Below are 27,580 nucleotides of genomic sequence, written 5' to 3' on the forward strand. Positions count from 1 at the left end.
AGTTCTATCTTATACAACCCATTAATTCAGAGCTACCTATACATACCTTAGGAAGGGGGAAAAAAGCCCTCCCAGCTTACTATTTTTTTTATGAACTAAGTTCTGACATCTTTAAAAGGTATAGGAAACCATACTGCTACTTTCATTGTACAATGCAAACAGAATGTATCTTACTGCCTTCCACAAAATTCAGCCTAATTCATCACTTTCTAAATACCTATGTTAAAGTGACAGTGCAAGAACAAGCACAAGTATAATATTGCAGACCCTCAAATACACATAACCTAATAAGTTCATTCATAGTATAGATTCTAACATGTCTAACTATAAAAATCACTCTAAGGCATTTTTTTTTTTTCAAACTGGAGTACTCTCAATGTGAGTGAGGGAGTACAAGGGGAGAAATGGGATGCAGGATTATGGATAATTTCAGAAGTCTAAAAATTCTCTTGTTTTATCTGTTAATTTCAATTTGATTATTAAAGATTTAAGATAAACATACCACAAACCATACAGATGCCAATTTATCACACTGTACTGTCACAGAATATCAACCCAAGCTTCTGTTTGCAAACCTCCACTTGACTTAAGATGAAAGAGATCAGGAGCAAACTTAATATGTAAACATTTTACCAACAAAAGAGGTTATAAAACAAAACTTAAAATCATTAGTTCGAATTGAAAAAGTTATTAGAAAAATTGAGTGCTTGCTGAACTCAAAAGAAGTCCATTACAGGAGGCAGTATATTCACAATAAAATGGTCAATTTAGATACTGCTACTCAAAAAATTACTCCATGATAAGCAGCAACAATATCATCTCATTAGAAATCCAAAACCTCAGGTCCCACCCCAGACTCAATGAATCAAAATATCCATTTTAACGAGATCCACAAGTGAATCACATTAAAGTTTGCGAAGCACTAATTTAAAGCAGTAACACAAGGGCGCCTGGGTGTCTCAGTAAGTTAAACATCTGCCATCAGCTAGGACCATGATCCCAGCGTCCTGGGATCAGAGCCCCAAATAAGACGCTCTGCTCAGTGGAGAGCCTGCTTCTCCCTCTCCCTCTGCCTGCTGCTCCCCCTGGTTGTGCTCTGTCAAATAAATAAATAAAATCTTAAAAAAAAGAACAACATAACGGAATCGTCTTTCATGTCAATGCTGCAAATTTAAACTTAAAAAAAAACTTATAGTTCTTACTATTTGATACGAGTATTTGAGGTCTCACATTTGCATAAGAAATACAAGTTTATATTTAGCATTATGCCTGTAGTTATATATAGATGCTATTGATAATTTAGGCTAACACTCTGAATTAGTATCTTAAGAAAGGACATAATTTATGCTCTAAAATAGTTGTTCAGGGGATCCTGGGTGGCTCAGTCAGTTAAGCATCTGCTTTAGGCTCAGGTCATGATCCCAGGGTCCTGGGATCCAGCCCCACATCTAATAAGGGTCAAGTATCCAGAATATACAAAGAATTCTTAAAACTCAACCTTAAAAATACAACTTAAAAATGAGTAAACAACTTACACAGAATTTGTCCAAACAAGACATACAAATTGTTAGTGAATACATTAAAAAAATGTTCATCATTAGTAACCAGGGAAATGCAAATCAATACCGCTTCACAATTACTAGGATGGCTATTAAAAAAAGGGAGCGGGACAAATGCACTGGCAAAGGTATGAAGAAATAAGAACCCTTTTACATTGCTGGTGGAAATGTAAAATGGTGTTGCCATTGTAAGAAGTCTGGTGATTCTTCCAACAACATTTTTCACAAAACTAGAACAAATAATACTGAAACTTAAATGGAACCACAAAAGACTACAACTAGCCAAAGCAAGCTTGAAAGGGGGGAAAAAGCTATAGTATTCACAATCCCTGATTTCATGACATACAAAGCTGTAGTAATCAAAACAGTACGATACTGGCACAAAAATAGGCATACAGAACAGAGAGCCCTAAATTAATTGAATTATATGATTAATTAATCTATGACAAAGCAGGCAAGATATAAAATGGGGAAAAGACAGTCTATTCAATAGTCCTGGGAAACCTGGACATGTAAAGAACAAAACTGGACCACTTTCTAACATCACACACAAAAATAAACTCAAAACAGATTAAAGACCTAAATGTAAGACCTGAAACCATAAAATTCCTAGAAGAGAACACAGGTAGTAATTTCCCTGACATCAGCTGTAGCAACATTTTTCTAGATGTCTCCTAAGGCAAGAATATATTGGACTATATTGAAATAAACTTTTGTGCAGTGAAGGAAACCATCAACATAACCTAAAGAAAACCTATTGAATGGAAGAAAATATCTGCAAATGATATATCCAATAAGGAATTAATATTCAAAATGAATACAGAACTTCTACAATCCAACGCAAAAAAAACCCCCAAATAATGATTAAAAATAGGCAGAGAACCTGAATAGACTTTTTTCCAAAGACATCTAGATGGCAAACAGACATAGGAAAAAATGCTCAACATCATTCATCATCAGGGAAATGCAAATCAAAAGCACAAGGAGTTATCACCTTACAACTGTCAAAATGGATAGTATCAAAAACACATGAAGTGTTGGTGAGGATGTAGAGGAAAAAAGAACCCTCGTGCATTGTTAGTGGGAAAGTAAATCGGTGCAGCCACTGTGGAAAACAGTATGGAGGTTCCTCAAAAACTTAAAAACAGAAATATGATGGGACACCTGGGTGGCTCAGCGGTTGGGCACCTGCCTTCGGTTCAGGTCTGATCCCAGGATGCAGGATCGAGTCCCACATTGGACTCCCTGCGAGGAGCCTGCTTCTCCCTCTGCTTATGTGTCTGCCTCTCTCTCTCTCTGTGTCTATCATGAATAAATAAATCTTTAAAAAAAATAGAAATACGACATGATCCAGTAATTTCACTAGCTACTTACTCAAGCTAAATGAAAACACGAATTCAAAAAGATATATGCACCCCAATATTTACTGCAACTTTATAATAGTCAAGATATGGAAGTAATCCAAGTGTCCCATCGATAGACAAATTAATTAGGAAAATGTGGTATGTGTTTAAAATGAAATATCATGCAGCCATAAAAAAGGACGAGATCTTACCATTTATGACATGAATAGACTGAGAAGGTATTATGGTAAGTGAAAAAAGTGAGATTTACAAAGACAAATACCATATAATTTCACCCATGTGGAATCTAAAAAAATAACCATGAATAAATAAAAAGCAGAATTAGATCTATAAATATGGAGACCAAACTGACGATTGCCAGAGGGGAAAGGACAGAAGAATGGGTAGAACATGTTAAAAAAAAAAAGAGAGAGAGAGAGAGAGAGAGAAAAGTACATGATCATCTCAAATGAAGAAACAGCATTTAACAAAATCCAACACTTTTTCATGGTAAAAACATCCTACGAGCTAGGAATAGAATGGAAATTCCTCAACCTGGAAAAGGGCATCCATGCAAAACACAGTTAACATCATACCTAATGAGTAAATACTGAAAGCTTTTCCCCCTTAAGATCAGAAACAAGACAAGGATGTCTACTCTCCCCACTTCTAGTCGACATTGTACTGCAGAATCTAGCCAAAGCATTAAGCAAGACAGAGAAGCAAAAGACACTTAGACTAGAAAAAGTAGAAACTATTTGAACTTGCAGATGACATGACCACGTGCATAGAATCCACACACACACAAGACCATTTGAGCTAATAAATGAGCTCAGTATGACTGGAGGATAGAAGATCAATATACTAAAATTAATTGTATTTAAGTTAGGCACTAGTAATGAACAATCTGAAAATGAACTTAAAATAATTCCATTAGCAATAGTGTAAAAAATGAACTAAATGCTTAGGAATAATTTTTTAAAAGAACGGCAAATGTTGTACTCTGAAAACTAAAAATCAATCACTGAAACTGAAGACCTAAATAGGTGGAAAGACATCCTTGGTTCATGGATCAGAAGGCATAATATTGGCAATACTCTCAAAATTAATCTACTAAGGATATGCAATCAATCCAGTCAAAATTCTAGATGCCTTCTTTTTTGTTGCAGAAACTGAAGTCAACATTTTGTTGAAATGTTATTCCTAACGTTTGTATGGAAATGTAAGGGACACAGAATAGCCAAAACCATTTCAAAAAGAAGTTAGAAAAATCACAATTTCCAATTTGTAAACTTACTACAAAACTACAGCAATCAAGACAGTGTGGTACTGCCATAAAGACAAAAGACCTATGGAACAATATTGAGTCCAGAAATAAACCCCTACACATGGTTGATTTCGACAAGGAATTAGAATACTCAAACATCTAAACATAAAAGCTAAAACTATAAAGCTACTAGAAAGAAAACATAGTCTGCATGACTTAGGATTTGGTGATAGTTTCTTAGCTCTAACACAAAAAGCACATGCAACCAAAGAAAAAGTAGATAAATCAGACTTCATCAAAATTAACCTTTGTGCTACAAAGACCACCATCAAGAATGTGAAAGGACAGGGACGCCTGGGTGGCTCACCGGCTGAGCGTCTGCCTGCCTCTGAGCGTGATCCCAGGGTCCCAGGCTTCCAGCATGGAGCCTGCTTCTCCCTCTGTCTATATCTCTGCCTCTCTCTCTCTCATGAATAAATAAAATCTTAAAAAAAAAAAAAAAAAAAGAGAGAGAATGTGAAAGGACAGGGGCACCTGGCTGATTGAATCAGTAGAGTATGCAACTCTTGATCTCAGGGTTGAGTCTGAGCCCCACACTGTGTGTAAATATTACTTAAAATCTTTTTAAAAAGGGGGGTGGGAACGACAACCTCCTAAAGGAGAAAATACTCCACAGAATGGGATAAAATATTTGCAAACCATATCTGATAAAGGATCTGTATCTAAAATATATGAACTCATATTCTTCAAGAATAAAGAAGATAATTTAAAAACAGGCAAAGAATCTGAATAGACAATTCTCCAAACCAGTTTACCAGTGTCCAATAAGTGCATGAGGACATACTCAACATCTTAAGTCATCATGGAATGCAAACTAAAATCCCAGTAAGACACCACTTAACACCCACTAGAATGGCTATAAATCACAAAGTCAGCTGATAACAAGTATTGATGAAGATGCAGAGAAATTGGAATTTTAATACACTGTTGATTGGAATGTAAAATCGAGCAGGAACTTTGGCAGCTCCTGAAAAAAGTTAACTGCCTAGCAGTTTCTGAAGAAGTTAAACACAGTTACCTATCACCCAACAATTTCACTCCTAGGTATAAACCCCCAAACTGAAGACATATGTCCACACAAAAACTTGTATAGGTATTTTTATAGCAGTATGATTCATAATAGCCCCAAATGTGGAACCCCAATGTCCATCAACAGATGAATGGGTAAATCAAATGCAGTCTATTCATATAATCTTAGAATGTGATTCTAGACTCAGAAGAAATGCCAACTACAGTTATCATCAGTCATATCTATTAGCTTCACCAAAGCTCAGTACCTGAAGCCTAATGATATAAATTTGAGTTAAAACAGTACTCAATTGTATTTTTAAGGACTACTATATAAAGTTTACAGTTTGAATAAAGCTTCAGAAATAGAAAAGCCAAACCAAGATTTTAAACCTCAGGAGAAAAGTATGTTTCTATCACCAAAAGGAGGACTGAAAATCCATTATTCCAAAAAATAACTGCTACCCAGTGAAAAATAGGGATTCCTCTGAAAGAACATATATGAAATGGGAAGAACTAAAACATTAAATTGTCATTGCTTTCACTTTAAACATATAGACAACAAGAGAAGCAGTTACATAATTAAATTGGTTACAGGAGAAAGAAATTCTTTAAAGAGATTTTGGCACTGATTGACCTACAGACAATGGCTGTCATTTTTCTCTTTGCCCTTCTTTTTGAGTTCTTAATCTTTAATAGTTGTTTCACCAGTAAAGATCCTACGCAGATATTAATTTTTCTTTGGAGAGTCTATATTTCGGAATATCAAGATTTCTTAAATCAGCTACCACACCACAGTAAAAAGCTACAGGTTCTGGAGTCAGATTTGGCTTAATAGCTGAGGTTATAAACCTCTAGCACATTATTATATTAAATTTCACTTTCCTCTTCTATATATTATATAGCTCTTAAATCTATATATAATAGCTTTTAAATCTCTATATTTCTCCATTCCTCCCAGATTCTCAAACTTGTTATAACATGGTTATTGGTTCTACATTAAATACTTTCATTAAAATTACATAAATACTGTGGTTATTGCTAGGACAAGCTGCATTATTGTGATTAATACTGTTTAATAAGGTTCAAAATACCCATGTATTTTGTACTATAACTTTTCAATAGTTCTTATTTGTCACAGAGCATAAATTAGAAAGGGTGAGAAAAGGAGTCATTTGGGGGTGACTAAAACATTTGAAAGCTGCTGTACTGTCTTTAACTCTCTACTCCTCCCCTTCTTTACTATTTACCTATTATCACAAACTAATAACCTAATCACAATGTAGTCCTCACCCTTTACAAAGCTAAGTCTAATAGAATTAGAATTAATTCTAATTAATTGGCCGGCCAGTAGGCTGGTCAAACACAAGATAACCATCTTAAAAGTTTTCTTATTAAGAATAAAAAAATTACTACATTAACAGCCATCAAATCATAGGATATCTAGAAATAAGCCAAACAAGAAATACTCTAAAGACTCATATTTTTAAAAAAAAATTTTTTTTACTGGTATACAATTAACCAAATAGAGAAGCATGTCTTACTAGTAATTTGTTTACCACTATATTTGGAGCACCTAGAACACTTGGCACTTAAGTGATTAATTAGACAATTTCTTGAATGAGATGATTTAATACCAAAAAGATGTCAAGTGTACTAAATATTCTAAAAACATAATGGGACTCTCAATTAAAACCAATCCCAACAGATTTTTAATAGAACTTGATAAATTCACCTATTACATTAAAAAAGAAAAATCATAAATGGGTGAACTTTCAAGAGTATGAACTTGACTACAGATGTCTTAAGTTGCCCTTGAGTAATTCTTAAGCATTTTTATTTTCTGTTAGACAAACATTAATGATGGTCAAAAAGCTTGGAAAATGTCTCACAAAGCCCCAAATATAGTTTAGGAATCCCCAAATCAGCTGTCCTTAAAGTAGTCCCCAAGATCTGTTCAGGGGGTTTAAACTAATTCAAGAGATCAAAAGTATTTTCGAAATAATACTAAGAGGCTATTAGTCTTTTTCATTCTCATTTTTTCACAAGTGTACAGTGGAGTTTTCCAGAGGTCACATGATGTGCAATATTGCTACAACACTGAATGCAGGAGCAGATGATAACCAAGCTCTCTTCTACTACTAAGCCAGACAGGTGGTTTGCAAAAATGTTCAATATCAGTCTTCTCATTATTTTTTGAAAACAATTACTTAACAATGCTACTTACGTTAATATGTAATGTGTCTATTACGTTTTTGTTTTTTTTTTTTTAGTAAACTCTTTGCCCAAGGTGGGGCCAGAACTTACAACCCCAAGATCAAGAGTTGCACGCTCTAACAACTTAACCAGCCAGGCGCCACCTCATTTTATTTTTAAATTTATAACTATTTGGGACGCCTGGGTGGCTCAGCAGTTGAGCCTCTGCCTTTGGCTCAGGGCGTGATCCCAGAGTCCCAGGATCGAGTCCCACATCAGGCTTCCTGCATGGAGCCTGCTTCTCCCTCTGCCTAGGTCTCTGTCTCTCTCTTTCTGTGTCTCTCATGAATAAATAAATAAAACATTTTTAAAAAATAATAAATGTATAACTATCCTAAGACCTTTTAACTTGTAATATAGTAAGTATTCCATATAACTTACCTACATAGCAAAAATCTTTTCAGGTCCTTAGTAACTTAAGAGGTTAGAGGGGTACAAGGACCAAAAAGTTTGAGAACTGCTGTTCTAACCCAACCACTGACACTCAGTTCTTCAGTTAAACAATGTTTTGCTTACCTTAGAGATCAAATCCAAGAATGGAAGAAACTTAGATAAATAAAGCACAATTAGTGGGCAAGCAACATCAAAAACAGCTGCATCAGTTCCCCAGAGATCACCATTAAAGAAGGCTAAAGTTACTATAAGCTAACAATGAAAGTTTGTCATCTGCTATTTATTTATTTATTTATTTATTTATTTAATTAATTTATGGTAGACATAGAGAGAGAGAGAGAGGCAGAGACACAGGAGGAGGGAGAAGCAGGCTCCATGCCAGGAGCCCGACGTGGGACTCGATCCCGGGACTCCAGGATCGCGCCCTGGGCCAAAGGCAGGCGCTAAACCGCTGAGCCACCCAGGGATTCCCTGTCATCTGCTTTCTTATTCATTTATGGCAAAGTAGGACTTCTCCTTCCACATAGCAATTTCCTAAAGTATCAGTACAAGTTAAGCCAAGAAAACTCTTGGATTATAGATCTTTTTTTCTTTTTTGATCTGATATGTAGAGGGATTTTTTTTTATTATTAATTCAGGTATATACAAATGAGAAATAAATTTCTTTGTTGAGCTAGACCATTTGGACTGTTTGCCACTTGGCCGACTCCCTCTCTGGAAAGCTCTTGACTACCAGCTATACTCAGAGATCCTTCTGGGGAGGTTCTTTAAGTAGAGCACCATGTCTTTTTTTTTTTTTTTTTTTTAATCGCAGGGGAGGGACCCTGGTACCCCAATCATATCTGACTAGAATAAATGTCTACCATTAGGGCAACCATCTAAAGGTTAGGCAACTGGGCAGCCTGGGTGGCTCAGCGGTTTAGCGCCGCTGCCTTTGGCCCAGGGCGTGATCCTGGGGACCCAGGATCGAGTCCCGCGTCGGACTCTCTGAATGGAGCTTGCTTCTCCCTCTGCCTGTGTCTCTGCCTCTCTCTGTGTCTCTCTCATGAATAAATAAATACAAATCTTTAAAAAATAAAAATAAAATAAAGGTTAGACAACTGTTTCATAGATAGCTAGCACTCAAGAAACCAGGGAATTTAATTTGCCAGTAATGATAAGAACACTAAGTTAAAACAAATAGAGGAGTCACTATATTGGTTCACTGCTAGTGTACAGAACCACAGCAAGAAATAACCAGATGCTGAACATACCCTAGAACTCTATGAAATACTTCAAGGCCTTGTAGTTCCTGAGTAACATTCCCACCTTCATATCTGATGGTGAGACAAATGAAATAATTATCTTCCTCCTGTATCCTTTTGGGGAGTATTAATCCTATAAAGGTGACATACCAACTTCCTTATAGTCTGAAAAATATAACTACCACACTTAGGGGATCAAACAAAAAAGGGACCAGAATAAAGAACTGGAGGCTGTGAAAAACTAACCTAGATCCTGATAAGAGAACGTCAGTCATACTGTGCAAACAGAAAGAGAACATCACTAGAACATACAAGATCTCATAACGTATATTGGCCATATATTTTATACGATCTATAGATATTGAATCTTAGCCCTTATTTCACCAAGAGTTTCTCCAGTCTACTGAGAGGTCAAGAAAACTTGCAGAATATCTTATTAAAAATCTCATTCGTGGGGATCCCTGGGTGGCGCAGTGGTTTGGCGCCTGCCTTTGGCCCAGGGCGTGATCCTGGAGACCCAGGATCGAATCCCATGTCGGGCTCCCGGTACATGGAGCCTGCTTCTCCCTCTGCCTATGTCTCTGCCTCTCTCTCTCTCTCTCTCTATCATAAATAAAAAAATAAAATAAATAAAAAATAAAAAAATCTCATTCGTGGGGAATGCCTGGGTGGTTCAGCGGTTTAGTGCCTGCCTTCTGCCCAGGACGTGATCCTGGAGTCGCAGGATCGAGTCCCACATCAGGCTCTCTGCATGGAGCCTGCTTCTCCCTCTGCTTGTGTCTCTGCCTCTCTCTTTTTTTTTTTTTTTTTTAAATGTTTATGTTTCTTTTTTTTTTTTTTAATTTTTTATTTATTTATGACAGTCACACAGAGAGAGAGAGAGAGAGAGGCAGAGACACAGGCAGAGGGAGAAGCAGGCTCCATACACCGGGAGCCCGATGTGGGATTCGATCCCGGGTCTCCAGATCGCGCCCTGGGCCAAAGGCAGGCGCCAAACCGCTGCGCCACCCAGGGATCCCCTGCCTCTCTCTTTCTCTGTATCTCTCATGAAAAAATAAAACCTTTAAAAATAAATAAATAAATAAATAATAAAATCTCATTCTCAGATTACACAAGCTGGAGTAAATTTGAGAATTTTTTTTATTTATTCACGAGACACACAGAAAGAGAGGCAGAGACATAGGCAGAGGGAGAAACGGGTTCCATGCAGGAAGCCCGATGTGGGACTCAATCTTGGGACTCCAGGATCACGCCCTGAGCCAAAGGCAGAGGCTCAACCACTGAGCCATCCAGGCATCCCGAGAATTCAGTCTTTAAACAAAAGTCACTGATATAACAAAACATATGTTCCTCAAATAAAATTAGATACTCAGATGAAATAAAGCCTAATTTTAAATGAACTCCAAGTGGTTGAGAAGGTAAAATAAGGATTAAATTTAAGGATTAAAACAAAGTATTTTTTGTTCTTTCCAATCCGAAAAGTGACTCGATGCCCTATCTTGGTAACTAATAAGCAGCTGCTCATTTCTCACCTAGTTTCTATCCAGAAATATGCTCAACTTAGCACAGCTTGAAAGGGAAGGGGTGGTAGGATGAATGCAAAATCTTTAAAGTGGGGATCTTGGGACACCTGCGTGGCTCAGCGGTTGGTCGGCTGCCTTCGGTTCAGGTCATGATCCCGGGATCCAGGATCGAGACCCGCATGCGGCTCCTTTGAAGAGCCTGCTTCTCCCTCTGCCTATGTCTCTGCCTCTCTCTGTCTCTCTCTCATGAATAAATAAATAAATCTTTAAAAACGAAATGTGGGGATCTTTATTCAAGAGAGTAAAACCAGAGAAGTATCTTATTTTACACAAACAAAAATATTAATCCTAAAATAGAGCTCTCTCCTAGACTTTCTTCCCAAACTAGGTCTTTGTTTCTTTTACAAATATGCAAAATATCCTTGAAGAAAACTGTATTTAAACAAACAGAAGGTCAAAGCAATCTAATTCACAAGTAGTGGAACTTCCCTGTCCAACCCCTGCCGCGTATCTTCGCTGTTCTCCTTCCCTCCAAAATACCTTACAAAGCATGCCAAAGTAAAAAGGCCAAGTAGTTCCAAGTCAAAGGAGGACCTCTGCAAAACCTGGGATTTCTTAGATATTTGAAAAGCATTCAAGCAAAGGAGTCCATTTAGCATTTGAAAACCACCAAAACTTGATACTGGCATATGAGAAAATAAGTTTTTCAATTACATTGCCACCACTTTCCCTTAAAAATGAGCCAAAATATAAGACCACAGATTAGTCTGAGGGAGGAAAATCAGTAGCAGCATTATTTCTACACTACCAAATCAATCATTCAACAACAGGCTCCAGCGTCTGCACTTTATATCACTTATCAAAAACTTTATTAATCAGTAAGAAACACTTTTTCCTAAAAATAAACAATAAGTATCTACCCTCTGAACAGCTTTTTTCCATTATGAAAGAGCTTAGAAAGTAAAAGATGTAAATAAAGAAATAACACAGATATGTATTTTTTTAACCTACAGAATGGAGTTCTGTAATTCTGAACCAAACAAATGGAAGCGCAAAAAAAAATTTTTTTTAAATAATGAAATTAAACTGAGCGAATACTCAATAATATTTAAGAAGTCCTTCTTACTATTCCTTGGGCTTAATGATAGCATTACAGTTCTTTCTTTCCTCAAGTATTTATCTTTCAGATACACCTAAAGGATTAACACATGAAAATTGAGATGGCTTTAAAATATCTAGTACAGGGCAGCCCCCGTGCCGCAGCGGTTTAGCGCCGCCTGCAGCCTGGGGTGTGATCCTGGAGACCAGGGATAGAGTCCCACATCGGGCTCCCTGCATGGAGCCTGCTTCTCCCTCTGCCTGTGTCTCTGTCTCTCTCTCTGTGTGTGTGTCTCTATGAATAAATAAATAAAAAATCTTTAAAAAAAATGTCTAGTAGATAGAACAGGAATAATCATGTGAGAACTATGACTGAAGCTGGCTAATTGCTATACGAAGCTTCATTATATTAATCTATTTTTTGTACACAGTTAAAGGAAAAAAAATGTAACCTATGCGTCAAAACGTCAGTCAAAAGAGAAATTTTCGTCCCACTAAATCACCCAGAATTCTGCTTATTTTCTCTCATTTACCTGATTAACAAGTTCTAGTCTGCAAGCCAATTAACGCCTCCAACAGACCTGTAGCTGAAATACAAGATTCATCTTGCTGTCTTTTAATTCTACTCATCAGCTAGGTGAGTGCCAGGTGAGCAAACAATACAGGAATTTATCATTAGTAATCTTATTTTAACCTCAAGACCTGATACCCACTTTGAGTCAAAACGAACTACCAGAAGTTGTTGCTTTTGGTGGGTTGTTTTTTTCTTTTTTTTAACTTTACTCTCCCCTTAGTATCCGAACTAAATTTGGTCAGTGGTATAAAAGGTGAAATATAACAGACGTTCACCGCCCCCCCCCGCCCCCCCAGCTAGTAAACTCTGAGTAAGAGTCAAAGAATTCAATCGAATGCGACACGCAGAAATGTTGCAAAAGTCTCGGGGTACGTAACTCTCCATACGCCCTAACACTCCCTCCACCCCCTCCCACCCCATCCACCCCCCCCCCACAAAAAAAGCCTTTTAACTGGTTAGAAAGGAGAGACCCCGGTTGGTTGGTTTTGTCTCCTCCTCCTTTCTTAGGGGGAGGTGCTAAAGAGCAAAGAAATCACCAAAAGACAGGCCGGAAGAAGGAAAGCGAAAAGCATGGAGTCTGGACAACTAGACGTTAAGTAACTGAGAACTATAACCAAATGATAGGAAGTTAGGAGGGAGTTACCTGTTAAACACCTCCCTGTAACCCCAACTCACCTGAGCGGCTCAGACTTTACCAACCTGGCTGAAGGTACAGCCACACTCCAACTCGCCTCTCCTCAAGTATTCGCCGGTACAAAGGCACGGAAAGAACTCTTCCTGACCCTCGCCAGTAGTAGCGCCGCAAAAACAACTCTGAGGCTGGCCGCGGCCACGCTGGCCGGGCAGTCCCTGGGCCAGCGAGGCCACCGGAGCCCCTCCCCGCGGGGCAGGGGACCCCCCAGACCACCGCCCCGCCCCTGAGGTACCAGATCCCTCCCTCCAGGCCGGACGAGGAGCAGCGACCGGACCGAGTCTCGACTGAAGAACCCGCCGCCGCCGAGGCCCTCCGCGCCCGTCCGCAACTGCGGTCGCGGCCCCGTGCCGCCCATGCGAGACCCAGGCCCGGGGCCCCGCGGGGCCGGGCGCGAGCCTCGCCCCCGGGCCGCCCCGCGCCGGCGGAACCCGCGCGAACCCCTGAGCTGCGCCGGACGCCGCCGTGCGGACCCAGTCACTGGCTACCTGTCTTCGCTCTTGTTTTTCTGCTTCTTCCCCATCGTGTGTCAGCGGCGCTCGCGGCCCCAGCCCCTCTCTTCGGTCTCTCACAGACCCGCTGTCCGCCAGCCGACTTCGGTCGCTCCGCGGCTCGGCTCCCCTCGCGCTGCCGCCTCTCGCACCCGGCTCTCCACAGCCCCGCGCACTGGGACAGGGCACATATGGTGTGAGCGCTCAGTGCGCAAGCGCATCGCCCCGCCGCCTCGGCGTGGGGACGCAGGGCGCGGCTCATCGAGAGCTGCGCTTCGGGTAGAGCGTCTCCGGCAGACCCGCCGCCAGGCGGGACCCGAGCGCCCCCTTTCCGCAAGCGTCCGCCGCGCGCGGGTAACAGCTGCGTCTCCTGGTTCTAGAACTCGGAGACAATGAGGCTGAAAATCCCCCTCGTTAGCTCCAGCTCAGCGGCGGAACGCAGACTTGGAGTTTGGAGCTCTGTTCCGAAGTCAGCCTTGCGCTTTGCTTCCACCTCTCTATCTTCGTATTCTCAACCGCACGCGGGTCACTAAAGAACCGCGATGAGCCGGTGATAGGCACTCTAGGTCATACATCGAGGACACATTGGGCCTCTCGATAACGTCCATGAATTATCAAGTCTGTTCGGTCACTAAAAAACAATGACCGCGAACGAAACAAGGACACACCGTTAGTTCCCCGAACTAGATCTTAGTCTTAACGCTCAAAGCGACAGCAATATCTAAGAATTTGTTAGGGAAGTCAAAAGGGAACCTACTAGGATAGAAAACACGTTCAATGTCTGGATCTGGACGGTGTTAACTATGTAAAAACTAACCGTGCTCTGGAAGTTATACCTCAACTTAAAAAAAAAAAAAAAAAAAGTTCATTAAACACAAAGGAAGTGAAGTTGGGATGTCACTCCGGAGCAAGATCGTAGCCATCCCGTTTCTGATGTAACATGACGTGTCCTGAGGCTCCGAGCCTAAGAAAGTCCGACGCGGCCAGGCTGAGCACTGACGAACTACAACCTCCAGCATACTTTGCTCCCCGGCGCGTGGGCGGCAGACCAAGAGCCAGGCTAAAAATCGGAAACCTCCGGGGGGGGAGGGGAGGAAGGGAGCTGCGCACGCGCAGAGGCGCTCCCCGCACGCACGCCCTCCTCCCCCGCCCCACTTCCTCGGGCGTCTCAGGTTGTATCGCGTGAGGGCCGCAGCCAAAGGGGAGGCGGAAGTGACGGCCGGTTCGCAGTCACGGGCAGCTGCTGCGAGGGTGAAGCCAGACTGGACTGCCTTCCTGGAGCGGCTGGTTCCTCACTTCTCCGGTGTCACCGAGAGCTCAGGTGAGGCAGAGGATGGTGTTAAAAAAAACCGGCCACCGCCTCCCCGTGCTGATGGACACTTCGCCACTCAACATCCGGCCCGGGCGGGGGAGGGGCGCGGCCCAGACGTCGGTGTCGGTGAGGCGGAGGCGGCTTCGGCGCATGCGCCGCGGGAGGTGTTGAAGTCGGGGCCACCTGCCCTCAGCCTTCGGCTGTCCCTGGGGCTCTGGGAGTGGCGGGGAAGCCTGGGGGGGGGGGGGTTCCTCGGGTGCAGTGAAGGTTGTTTGGACGGGTGCGTGTAAGGGAGTCAAGGAAACGGTTAGGTGATTTGAAGACAAGCCCCTTCCGACCGTTCCCGATGAACAGTAAAAAGGAATCGGGTTTGTGGTTTGAAGGATGAAAAGTCATCAGGATCGCTACACCATCTCCCTTCCCTTTTGTGAATGTGGTGACCACCGTCACCTGTCCCCAGAACAGCTCGTGTTACTGGCTTCTGTCCCCAGTTATCCCAGAATTAAATTCTGAGTTCAGTCTCCTAAAACTTCAGGGATAAGCATCCGCTGTAGCTTTAGTAAGAACAGGTTCTGACATATAATAACTTAGTGTTTTGATAACCAATTTTCTGCCTCATCCGGCCCCAGCCCTAAGGGAAACAGTCGTACTGACGTTTTTCTTTGGAGGTAGGAAGTGTGAGATTATTTTTACCATATTTGAAATGCAATTCCTTAAAAATACATAGCATTTATGAGGAGCTTACAGTTTGTTTATTTTTTTTTTATTTTATTTATTCACGAGAGAGAGAGAGAGAGAGGCAGAGACACAGGCAGAGGGAGAAGCAGGCTCCATGCAGGGAGCCCGACGTGGGACTCGATCCCGGGTCTCCAGGATCAGGCCTTGGACTGAAGGCGGCGCTAAACCGTTAAGCCACGCAGGCTGCCCAGTTTGGTTTTTTTTAAGTCAGATACTTTTGAAACTTAAGGATAATTTGAACAAAAAGTAGGCACATGTTCATTCAAAAGTTTTTTTTGAGCACCAGCTGTGTTCCAAGCATTGCTAGCTCTGGGGATACAAAAATGAAATCAACTGTGCTTTTCATCTGCTTTTCCTGCGAAGAAAAAAGAAAAGTGAAGTTTGCAAGACTACTACTTTTGATTTCAACAGTTGTAGAGAGTTTGCGTGGGCCAGGCTATATGTCAGTAACTTGGTCAGTGAGTTCACGGTTTATTAAGATTTTCTTCAGTAGTATTTGCAATCGTGTCATAGTTGAGATCAACAGCTTCCTGCTTTCATAAGCAAGTTATAAATTATATTTCTGTAGTAATAACCCATGGGTACACATAAAATTTCCATCTGTTGCTGACAGAAAATATTACATCTTATAGAATGTGTAATTAAGATAGAATTTCCTTTCCTATCTGAATTAGATTGTTTTTAAACTCCTACCTTACATAAAGGAGTGTTAAAAAATCAGTATTTTTAACACTTGGAGTGATACTGTTTCACATCAAAGTTAAGAACACTGTCAGTAGATCTGTACCAGTATTGATCTTTTGTTAGGGCATTGGAGAAAAGTAGTGAAACTAAAGTTTGGGGAACACCAGGCGTAAATTGTTCTTTACCTAATTTGTACATAAATTGTGATGCAGTTTCTCAGAGGTTAAATGAAAATCATTTAGGTAGAGACCTTGAAAAATACGTTGTTGGCTCAACTCTGTTCTATACTGAAGCAAAGTTTGTTTTGTAGATGTATATGTAAAACCTCACTGCACTTAAACTTTACCACATCATTATTCAGTCGTTCCTGCTTTATTTCTCTTCTGGTTTAAACAAAGAAGCACTATCAATTTATGTCACTAGGTAGAACTCCAACTACTCATTACTCTCTGGTCTTAAAGACTTGTTTTTGCTTTGTTGTAGTGAAGCACAAACTAAATCAGAAGCACCTAACCTTTGTTCTAAGTAATATTTGAGTGGTGTGACTATAACCTATTGAAAATTCAATTTTAAAAGATTTCAATAAGGGATGTCTTGGTGGCTTAGTCAGTTAAAACGTCCAACTCTTGATTTCAGCCCAGGTTTATGATCCCAGGATTGTGAGACAGAGCCCTGAGTCGGGCTCTCACCGAACACACAGCCTGCTTAATATTCTCCCTCTCTGCCATCCCCTCCCCTCCCTCCCTCAATCAATCAATAAAAACATTTAAGTAAAAATTCTTTTTTTTTAAAGATTTAATTTATTAGAGACAGAGAGGCAGAGGGAGAAGCAGGCTCCATGCAGGGAGACCGATGTGGGACTCAATCCCCGGTCTCTAGGATCACGCGTGGGCTGAAGGCAGCACCAAACCGCTAAGCCACCAGGGCTGCCTTAAGTAAAAATTCTTAAGTGTAACACAAAATGTTTGGTTGTCAGAACTCTTTGTAGAGTACAAATTATACACTTGCTAGAATTTTTTAAAATGAGAGAAGAAACTTTACCTTTTTTCTCCCCCCAACTTTGCAAACTTTCTCCCTAGCACCAAGGCTGAACTGTACCATTTAGAAGAATGGAAGCTAATGCATCTGTTGACATGTTTTCAAAAGTCCTGGAAAATCAATTGCTTCAGACCACCAAACTAGTAGAAGAACATTTGGATTCTGAAATTCAGAAACTGGATCAGATGGACGAGGATGAATTGGAACGCCTCAAAGAAAAGAGACTTGAGGCGTTAAGGAAAGCTCAACAGCAGAAACAAGTAACCTCTCTGCCCTGCTTTCTGAAATTACTTTAACAGTATGCTCCTAACAACTTATATATACATGTGCTGAAGTACTTTTATATTTCAGTCCTCATTTCTAGAGTTGTTTTCATTTTTTGCTTCAGAGTACTATCACTGTTAAAAATGTGCTGGGAAAAAAAATAGTTTTAAAGCGCATTAAAAATTAGTTTGTTCAGTATGTTAATCTACAGTCGAGTAAAAGAAACATGCACCCAAGATCGTGTTTTGAGCTCAGATTGGTTGGTTGAGGAGAGAGTGGCCTAGGTAGAGCATAGGAAGCACTGTCAGTGGTTTTCCTTTTAGGTGATTAATTGTAAAGCCAGTTATAATTTAGCTGTACTCATTGTAAGTGAGGCGAGAGCTGTAAGGCCATTGACATGGTGGAAATTATTTCAGGCATTTCCATTGTAACATTTACATGGCTTATTTGTTCAAAAGAATGCATGCTGGGTCACCAAAGAAGGGTGGCCACAACTCTATTCTTGTTGGTCTCTTAGAGTATGAGTGTGGAAAAGACTCTAATCAAAACATTGGGTTAAATTCTGTTTTTGATTTAAAAATGTTTGCATTGCTTTATGTTACACTGTAATAGATTATTATCAGTTCTTATTCCTCTTCAGTTGGCTGTGAATAAAAAAACTTTCTAACTTTTCTAAAGAAACAGGGCTTCTTTGTGCTCCCTGTAGCATCTGTTTGATAATGTTTATACTCGGTATTTATAAGAATTGCTAAAAGGAAAGAATCGTCTATAGTGTGCCTGAGTTTCTATTTTTATATCTTGAGTTTTCTAGAATAGGGGTTGTGTGTGTGTCTATATATGGTTTTGAAGCCAGGAGACTTTTTTAAATATAATGCTAATAATTAAGGTAATGTATGATGAGATTCTGCTACAAACTCCTATTTCATGATCACAGTTAAGTAACACTACTTAATAGGCCTGTGCCAATCAATATTCCTCAACCAAGCACCCTCTTACAGTTATGGCAGCTTGTGACATAGGACTTAGGTAGTGAGCAGAAGGACAGGTGAGATATAGGAAGAGCCTATCCAAAAGCTTGGGTTATAGCCACTAAGTGAGAGCTAGATGCTCAGCTGCCAGCCCTTGGGTAGCTTCAGTCTGCACTGTGATCTCTGCTCATCCTGCTAAATTCCATTCGGCAGATGCCCTGTGGAGCATGAACTCTTTTTTTTTTTTTTTTGCATGAACTCTTTAAAAGAGTACAGGGGTGTGCTGAGTGTCTTGGGAAAGATGCCCTGTGTTGGAGGTTCAGAGTAGGCTTGCCTCCGAGGGAACTTCAAAAGGTTCAAGTTTTCCACCTGTTGGTTAAACATATGAGAATTAATAAAAAGGGCTTTTTAAAAAACAAAGAAACACTCTTTTTTTTTTTAAGGGTAATGTTATTGGTAAGTCAAGAAAAGTCATGAAATATTACATGCCATTAACGAATTGTATTTGAGAGTTTAAATTGTTTATAAAAGCTTGACCAAAGAAATGTCACATAAGGAGAAAACACCAGGGCTTCCTGTGAGCATCAGCTTAGCATAAGTCCATGTGAAAGGGATTCCAAAGTTCTTAATACAGCCTGTATTAGCTTAAGTCCAGAGGAAGAAAGGAGATGGCACTCCTGCCACCTTCTCGGTGGACCATTTCTGGAGGGCTGCCTATAGACTTCTGCCACCTTTTAAAGGGAAAGTGGGAAATTAGTTCAGAGGAGGATAATCAATAAGAGTAAGAGATGTAAAAAAAAAAAAAAAAGAGTAAGAGATGTAGCAATCATTTCATACGAGAAACAGCCAAAAGAAAATGGAGAGGTAGAAAAGAAAGGACATAGGTGAGACAGAATGTCTGAAGGGCTAACATATAAAAGACATTAGAACTTTTCTCTCTAATCTTAGGTCCAAGCTGGCATCCACAGACCAAAGTTACAGATATATTGCAGTTCAGTGTGAGAAGACCCTTCAAAAAATGAGAGAGTATACATGCAACTGGTTTTGAAGCACCTGTGCCAGACACTGTTAGAGATATTTTCATGTAGACAGTCTTACTTTCACAACTCAGTGAGATAGTTGCTTTGTGATCTCCACTTTACAAATGAGGAAATGGAGACTCAAAAGACTATTAAAATTCTTAGCCTAATAAGTGGTAGAATAATTACTCAAACCCATGCCTTCTACCTGCAAGCCCAATGCTCTTTTTATTAAAACCAGCTGCCTAAAAAAAAGGAAGCAAGCTTCCAATTGAGATGATGAACCTTTCCAGTAGCAGGAAGCTTGAGAATCAAAGGTCTGTCAGGCACGGTTGGTACATTGGGTTGAGAAGTTGAGTTAGATGACTCATGGGATCTGTATTGTTTCTGGACATCATGTGAGAAGACAATATTTTCTTCCTATGATACTATCCCATTGGTGGCCAGAATAGAAGCTCCTACTGCTCTGAGCAAACAGGGCTTTTGAGCTGCAGAGCTGCAGTAACCAACCCCCCTTCTCCCCTACAAAGACCAAGTAGCTTTATCTGATGAGCGTAATTTTTCAAAGCTTTGCAGTAACTTAGACCTAATGCTTCTGACTTTAGTTGAGTGCAGAGAAATTAAATGGATATTTACATTTTAAGTCTCCTGAATCTAAATTTTTAAAGTTCTAAGAAAACATGTATGAAGTTACCATGGATTGTCTTAAACACAAACCATGCTGAGAGATAGTCCCTGCTCAGAGACTGTTTGCACTTGACAGTAGAGGCATAGGAGAGTAAATAAGAGGAATTGATTTCTCTACAAGATAAAATCAACTTCATTACAGGATATTATAGTGATTTAGAGACAAAATGTAAAGTACTGAAAAATATGTCAAGTATGTAATATTTCCCTTTTCTCCAAATTAGGAATGGCTTTCAAAAGGACATGGGGAATACAGAGAAATCCCTAGTGAGAGAGACTTTTTTCAAGAAGTCAAGGAGAGTAAAAAAGTGGTTTGCCATTTCTACAGAGACTCCACATTCAGGTAACTTTGTTTCCACCAGTGAGTTGTTTAAAATGATGAGATCTTTGAGTAGAAATACACTAATTTAATAGAAAATTTTCAGAAATTAGAGGGACTACTTTTTAAGTTGTTTCTTGGTACTTCTGTAAAAGTCTGTTAAACAGTTGCTATGTTGAAGATTAACTTAAAACCCATTACACTCTTTCTCAGCATGCAGCTCATGGGGAGATCATAGTTTGGCCAAGCCTTTCATTAGAAGCATCGTTGGGAGTGCCAGACTTGGCTGGAGGAGAGGAAAGTGATTTCTTTTGGATAGCCCAGATCTACAAGCCTCTCTATGGAGGCAGAGTCCTTGTAAAATAAAAATACCCCTAGAAAAGGTTATATCTTAACTCAACCCTTTCTTTAACTCTCAAATTTGATTAGTTGCCAACTTTGAAAAATTGAGAGATACAATTAAAAAAAAAAAAATCCAGATTTCAGATTTTTTAAAAAATCAAATAACTTAATAGGAGGCCTAGAATTCAGTAGGAAAGCAGTTTGCTGATACTGAATAGTAGCTGCCTCCCTAGACAGACACATATTCCAGTGTAGAGTCTCCATCATTCACTGTTGTCTCCACCCTGCCCTCTCCTCCCATTTCCATAACCTGCTCAGCCTTTGTCTTTAACTCACCATCCAGTAACATGGTTACTAATTAACATCTTTCAAGGATTGCCTGCCTGAGATTTACTGATTAAGGTAATATAAATGAAAGAAGAAAAAACAATTTAAAAAAAAATTTTTTTAAATGAAAGAAAATGTTGAGATGGTGAAATCCCTGTAAAGGAAGGTATGGGAATGGATTAGGAAAGAAAAGGGTAGGGGCAGCCTGGGTGGCTCAGCAGTTTAGCGCCGTCTTCAGTCCAGGGCCTGATCCTGGAGACCCAGGATCGAGTCCCACGTCAGGGTCCCCGCATGGAGCCTGCTTCTCCCTCTGCCTCTCCCCTCCCCCCCCAATGAATAAATAAATCTTTAAAAGGGAAGAAAAGGGTATTAGAGAAACCCTCTGTCACTGTGGTACTCTATCCTCTCCTATTGGCACACATTTCTCAAGTTGCCAACTTCTGACATACATGGTGAGGTGATACGTTACTATTAGTCTCTAAGATTGATACCATTTGATGTTTATTAGATGTTTTTGACCACTAGATTGTTTTGTGACAGCAGAGAATTTGCCTGTATCATGGTTCACCATGCTCCCAGGAGCAGCAATGGCTGACACATAGTAGGTGCTCAGTAAATATATTTGATGGATGTATAAACAGTGCAAAACAGTGCAACTCCAGGAATACTTACCTTCAAGCAAAAATGAAAACTCAAGAGGTACCTGGCTGGCTCAGCCAGTAGAACATCTGACTCTTGAGCCCCTTGTTGGGTATAGGGATTGCTTAAAAAATAGAAAAAAGGAAAACAAAAAAAATCATTAGAAAATTTCATATACAAGTCTAATACAGATTTCAGAATTCTTGGCATATAGTAGACTGGATATTCCGTGTATAAAACCCTGGAACAGGGCAGCCCGGGTGGCTCAGCAGTTTAGCACTACCTTCAGCCCAGGGTGTGATCCTGGAGTCCTGGGATCAAGTCCCACATTGGGCTCCCTGCATGGAGCCTGCTTCTTCCTCTGCCTGTGTCTCTGCCTCTCTCTCTGTGTCTCTCATGACTGAATAAATAAATAATTACATCTTTTAATTATTGTGGTGGGGAGAGGATGATCCTGGGAACTGGGGAATTTCTCCCCCTTCAGAATCCAACCATCAAACACCTTCCAACAGAAAACACAGACATAGATGATCATTTCCATCAACTCCTGGAGTCACAGGTATATTGCAAAGGGAGGAAGTTATCTAGCAATGAGCCTGCAGCCTAAAGTGAACTGACAACCTGCTCTCCCCTGCCTACTTGATTTCCATCTCTCTATATTTTGGCCTTGCAGGTTGTTTGCACATGTTATTATTAATGATTTTTTTCTTCATAAGCCTTAAAGTATCCAAAGTAAGTAAACTTTATTATACTCTATTTGATAATTTCTTGGTAAATGAAAGTATAGACAATTAAAAAAAAATCTTTAAAAAAAAAAAACAAACCCTGGAACATTCATAATGACCCTTTGAGGTAGATATAATTCCAGTGCTTCATGTATGGATGGTCGACCAAGACTTGGAGAGATTAGGTGTCTCACCTAATGTCATTCATCTAGTAAATGATAGAAGAGGATTCAAAACCAGAATTTAAGCCTAAGCTGTTTGAACTACACTGCGACTGCTGCTTCTGGGTTTTAAAAAAGTGGATTAATTAACAAATGGTACAATCATAGATTCACTTAAAATAGGTTGCATGCAACTCCAGTGAAACATGGAGTTGATTTATCTACTGGTTTTTGAGAACATATTTCTCTCATAATGGCTCATCTATCATTTGTTTTAGCTTCATTCAGGAACCATTTGTTAGTTTGTTCTCTTGTACCATTCATTTTTTCTTGTACCAGCGATTCAGTGCCTGCCTTCAGCCCAGGGCGTGATACTGGAGTCCCAGGATCAAGTCCCACATCTGGCTCCCTAGGGGGAGCCTGCTTCTCCCTCTGCATGTGTCTTTGCCTCTCTCTCTCTCTCTCTCTCTCTCTCTCTCTCTCTCACACCCCCTCTGTCTCTCATGAATAAATAAATAAAATTTAAAAAATAAATAAATAAAAGCTGACTTTAATGAACACTGTGATGAAGAAGTCAAAAAGATTATTACAGTAGTCGGTTTCAGGAACACTAAAGGATCAACCAGTTTAAAGTACATTTTAACTTACAGAAAATGCCATTTCCATATTTCTTTTCAATAGAAAGTGACTTAATGTACTACTGGTATTTTTCATTTCTTCAGAACCATATGAGTATATTTATAATCCTTACCCTTATGCTTCTTAATGATAGTTGCACAATTAGAAGAGTTCCTTCTTGGTGACGTCCTTTGGTCTTAATGACTTCCAAATATGGCATTGTGTATACATTTCTAATTCTGAAAAGTCACTTCTGAGTTCTATCAGATTGGTCACCCTTCAAGCTCCGTGTATGAGACAACAGGAAACAAACATACATAAGAGAAATGATAGGTTTTTTTTTTAAGATTTTTTTTATTTATTCATGAGACCCAGAGAGAGAGAGGCAGAGCACAGGCAGAGGGAGAAGCAGGCTCCACACAGGGAGCCTGACTTGGGACTCGATCCCGGGTCTCCAGGATCACGCCCTGGGCTGAAGGCAGCGCCAAACCACTGAGCCACCTGAGGCTGCCCAGTTTTTTTTGTTCTTACCATGAACATGACAACTTCATGAACTACTTAGGACTGAAAGCATATATTTAGTATAAGTATCATGAGGCACAACTGACTTTCTAGAATATTGGATTATTTTCCTGCCTCTTATAATCAGTTTAGCTAACCTGTGAAATGAAATGAGGTCATCCAATGCAAGCATGGGTTGGCTGCCAAATTATGAGACTCAAACAGAAAATTAGATGTATCTTTAGGATACTTATTTTTAAAATGAAATATCTGTTGTTTTAGCTTTTGATTCTCTATATGCTATTATTTACAGGTGTAAGATATTAGACCGACATTTGGTGATACTGTCTAAGAAACATCTTGAGACCAAATTTCTGAAGCTGAATGTGGAAAAAGCACCTTTCCTTTGTGAGAGACTACGTATCAAAGTCATTCCCACACTAGCACTGGTAAAAGATGGAAAAACACAAGATTATGTTGTTGGATTTACTGACCTAGGAAATACAGATGACTTCACCACAGAAACTTTAGAATGGAGGCTGGGTTGTTCCGATATTCTCAATTACAGGTAATTTTTAGCAAAACAATTGATTTTAATTCCATATTCAGTTGATATTTGTAGAGAATTTTTTTATGTTAACATTCATTTTATGAAGCTAAGTAAGGTCTTCTGGCTGAGATGTAGAAAATGTTTCACAAATGAAAAGCATATTTCTTAAAGTGTACATTAAGCATGATCTTACAACAAAATCAGAGTTACAGATAAAATTGAGTTTTGGAGTATACCTAGCTATTATAAAAACTTTCATCCTAACAGATACTATTGAATCTAATTTTCTAATAGTCTGGAAACCCAAAATGACACTTCAGAATTGACTCTTCCCTGATTTAGACCAGATTACTCAAATTGATAATGAGTTATCTTTGAACATCAGATTTTTTTAATGTAGCTATTCCTGTTTTGTAGAATCTGGTAAAATGTATAATCTCAGTCATGTAATCAGCTTAAATTACTTACTGTGGAAACAGTCTTAATTTGAAAACAATCTAAAATCCAATTTCCATTTTTCATTCATCTCCTTGTCCACTTTGCCAGATAGTTTACCTGATCCCACAAATCAGAGCATATCATCTTGTCATCTGTGCCTGTTTTTGATTTATAGAATTAACAGATAAAATTATACAATTATTCTATTGTCATAGCACCTTTCAGTAAGTAGAAAGTTCTCTCCTCTTTTCCCTGTCCCTTTTTCTCTGAATCTCCCCTATATTGTAGAACTTGATTTCGGAGTTTTAGGTTTTACTTAATAACAAATAAAATATTAATATCTATTAAATGAATTTTGAAATAATTTCAAACTTTAAACAAGCTGGAAACTAGCACAAAGAATTCTCATATACCTATTGCCCATATGTCTCAGTTCTAAACATTTTACATTTGCTTTATCATTCTTTTCCTGAATACACGATTTTTTTTTAAACCATTTAAGTGGAGATGTATTATCCCTTTACTGCTAAATATCTCCTTGTGTATTTTCCAACAATAAGGGCTTTTTCTTATGTAACCATAGTACAGTTGTTAAGTTATTATATCATAATATTATGTAATATTATATATTTCAAATTCTACCACTGTCCCAAATAATGTCCTACATACTAAAATGTTGCATGTAGTTACCATGTATTTTTAGTTTCCACTAACCTTGTCTTATTTTTCAGTACTTTGACATTTCTGAAGAGTACAAGCTAGTTATTTTGTAGAGCATCCTTCAATTTGGGTTTGTCTACTGTTTCAAGATTAGGTGTAGACTATGCATGTTCTCATGGGTACATAATAAAAGCGATGTTGTATTCTTCTCAGTATACCACAGCAAGAGGTATAGGATGTTTTATTTCTGCTGATAACTGAGCCCTGGTTAATAAGTTATCTACCAAGCCATATGGTGATTTAAGAACGTCTTTTCCATATCCCACATTAATTTCCTTTTTCATTTATTTCTATTAGAATGGGCAGCGGCTTATCTTAGCCAATGGGTTGTAGTTAGTTACTAATACTTATTTTGAAACCTAAATTGCCCCAGATTTGGCCAGTGAGAGGCCCTCTCATGCAGACTTCAGTGTTCTTTTTACATGGCCCCGTAGTTCTTTAAGCACTTTTTTTTTTTTTTTAAGATTTTATTTATTTATTCATGAGAATACACAGGAGAGAGAGAGAGGCAGAGACACAGGCACAGGGAGAAGCAGGCGCCATGCAGGGAGCCCAATGGGTGGGACTCAACCCGGTCTCTAGGATCACTCCCTGGGCTGAAGGCGGTGCTAAACCACTGAGCCACCTGGGCTGCCCAAGCACTCTTTCTGATGCAAATAAGTGGTCTTAGAGGAACTCTCCCTAAGATTGGCTATTTCTCCAAGGAACCAAGGTTCCTTTCCGTAGCAAATGATATTTCAAAACCAGAATCTAGGTGCCAGGAATCTTCCTAGATATTTTTAAAGAAGAAGTTGTCTCATTTATTTCTTAAGCATCATTGAAAATTTTTATACCAATTACAGGTTAATGATAAAGAGTTCCATAAGTTTTATTGATGTTTGTCTAAACATTGAAAGATATGAAACAGGATCATACCAGCCATAATAAGTTGTCAAAAATAGAGCATCATTTTCCTATGTCATTCTTACAGTGAAAAGAATCTAATCCAAGTTGAACACATCCAAAACAGGTGGAAAAACTGTTTCATTTCTTTCTGTGCTTTTCAGTCAAAATTCAGTAGGTACATCCTATGAGATAGTCAGTGATTAATGATAAAAGAAAACATTGATCTAAAACATTTAATAATACAAAATAAGGTTTAAAACTCTTAACCAGCAGTGTAAATAATATGTATATATCTTCCTTGACACCAGGATTTTCTTTAAAATAGGTTAGTAAGAAAAGAGATTTTTGTGTAAGTTAACATACCAACTGTACTAAATCATAAAGAATAAATGCTTTTCAAATTTGTTTTATTTTTAGTGGAAATTTAATGGAGCCACCATTTCAGAGCCAAAAGAAATTCGGAACAAACTTCACAAAGCTGGAAAAGAAAACTATCCGAGGGAAGAAATATGATTCAGACTCTGATGATGATTAGAAATTAGTTGTAATTCTTTGTAAATTGTCTTTTTATTTCTGCTTACTTCAGAATTGATGTGTTTTCTAAATCCCGTTGGTTTTGATACATTGGTCATTTGATGGTCATGTTCTAGGGTTTTGTACAGTTTCATCACATTGAAAGACATCTTCAGTATTTTCTGTGTGGCACTCATGTTTAAGTTGAAGACAACGTCTGCGTTCTTAAATTATCCAACAAGAGTCTGGATTCTCTATTTTTGAGATTGATTTTATCACAATATGATTCTTAAGTCTTTATACCATTCACAGTTGTGTTTTTAATCTACTACATTGGAAATAGGAACTCAACAGACTATTCCAGGACTAATTCTTAACACAGCACTATTTACTTTATACAACAGGCCAAACAACATTTACTGGTGTAACAGACTCACTTGTAAATGAATTATAAACACTCTTCTGGAATATATTTAACTATTAAAGAACTGCTTATTTATTCTGTAGGCTGTGTGTTGATGATGAATCAACTAATGGCAGCAGAAAGCTTTTTCGGGTTTTGAGCACATTGCCTTATTTAAAGGGTTCTGATTGCTTGTATTTTAAGACATGCATTTAAAAATAG

General features: G+C 39.1%; 3 protein-coding genes across 19 annotated transcripts in view; 1 reads left to right on the plus strand and 2 right to left on the minus strand.

Annotated features, from left to right (window-relative positions):
- The window catches only part of EIF5B (eukaryotic translation initiation factor 5B), a 95,548-nt gene extending 81,809 nt beyond the window's left edge, over positions 1-13,739 (minus strand). For both annotated transcript variants that reach the window (XM_077915047.1, XM_077915046.1), the window contains exon 1: positions 13,505-13,739. In XM_077915047.1, the coding sequence (XP_077771173.1) occupies positions 13,505-13,539 (35 nt within the window). In that variant the 5' untranslated portion in view covers positions 13,540-13,739. The remainder of the gene's footprint in view (positions 1-13,504) is intronic.
- Positions 13,740-14,387: 648 nt separating this feature from the next.
- Positions 14,388-27,461, plus strand: TXNDC9 (thioredoxin domain containing 9). Of its 2 annotated transcripts, none has more exons than XM_077915070.1 (5): positions 14,388-14,828; positions 17,321-17,539; positions 20,442-20,560; positions 24,163-24,417; positions 26,860-27,461. In XM_077915070.1, the coding sequence occupies exons 2-5, from the start codon at positions 17,351-17,353 to the stop codon at positions 26,975-26,977; spliced, it is 681 nt and encodes a 226-aa protein (XP_077771196.1). In that variant the 5' UTR covers positions 14,388-14,828; positions 17,321-17,350; the 3' UTR covers positions 26,978-27,461. The 2 variants fall into 2 exon arrangements, with proteins under 2 accessions (XP_077771196.1, XP_077771197.1); XM_077915071.1 differs by lacking the exon at positions 14,388-14,828 and adding an exon at positions 15,465-15,487.
- Positions 17,391-27,580, minus strand: part of LOC144324002 (uncharacterized) — a 61,296-nt gene continuing 51,106 nt past the window's right edge. For all 15 annotated transcript variants that reach the window (XR_013389390.1, XR_013389387.1, XR_013389384.1 and 12 more), the window contains 2 exons: positions 21,878-21,968; positions 17,391-18,880 (listed from right to left, as the gene is read on the minus strand). Coding sequence is in view for 1 of the 15 variants with exons in the window: in XM_077915092.1 (XP_077771218.1) it covers positions 21,918-21,968 (51 nt within the window). In the remaining 14 variants the exon portion in view is untranslated. The remainder of the gene's footprint in view (positions 18,881-21,877; positions 21,969-27,580) is intronic.

The sequence above is a fragment of the Canis aureus genome, chromosome 11, assembly GCF_053574225.1.
Source record: "Canis aureus isolate CA01 chromosome 11, VMU_Caureus_v.1.0, whole genome shotgun sequence".
NCBI classification, from domain to species: Eukaryota; Metazoa; Chordata; class Mammalia; order Carnivora; family Canidae; genus Canis; species Canis aureus.

Excerpts from the sequence above, each read along its gene's own strand:
- TXNDC9 (XM_077915070.1), top strand. The coding sequence starts at position 17,351 with ATGGAAGCTAATGCATCTGTTGACATGTTTTCAAAAGTCCTGGAAAAT. Across the intron at positions 17,540-20,441 it reads AAGCTCAACAGCAGAAACAA|GAATGGCTTTCAAAAGGACA; the intron begins GTAACCTCTCTG and ends TCTCCAAATTAG. Across the intron at positions 24,418-26,859 it reads TCCGATATTCTCAATTACAG|TGGAAATTTAATGGAGCCAC; the intron begins GTAATTTTTAGC and ends TTTTATTTTTAG.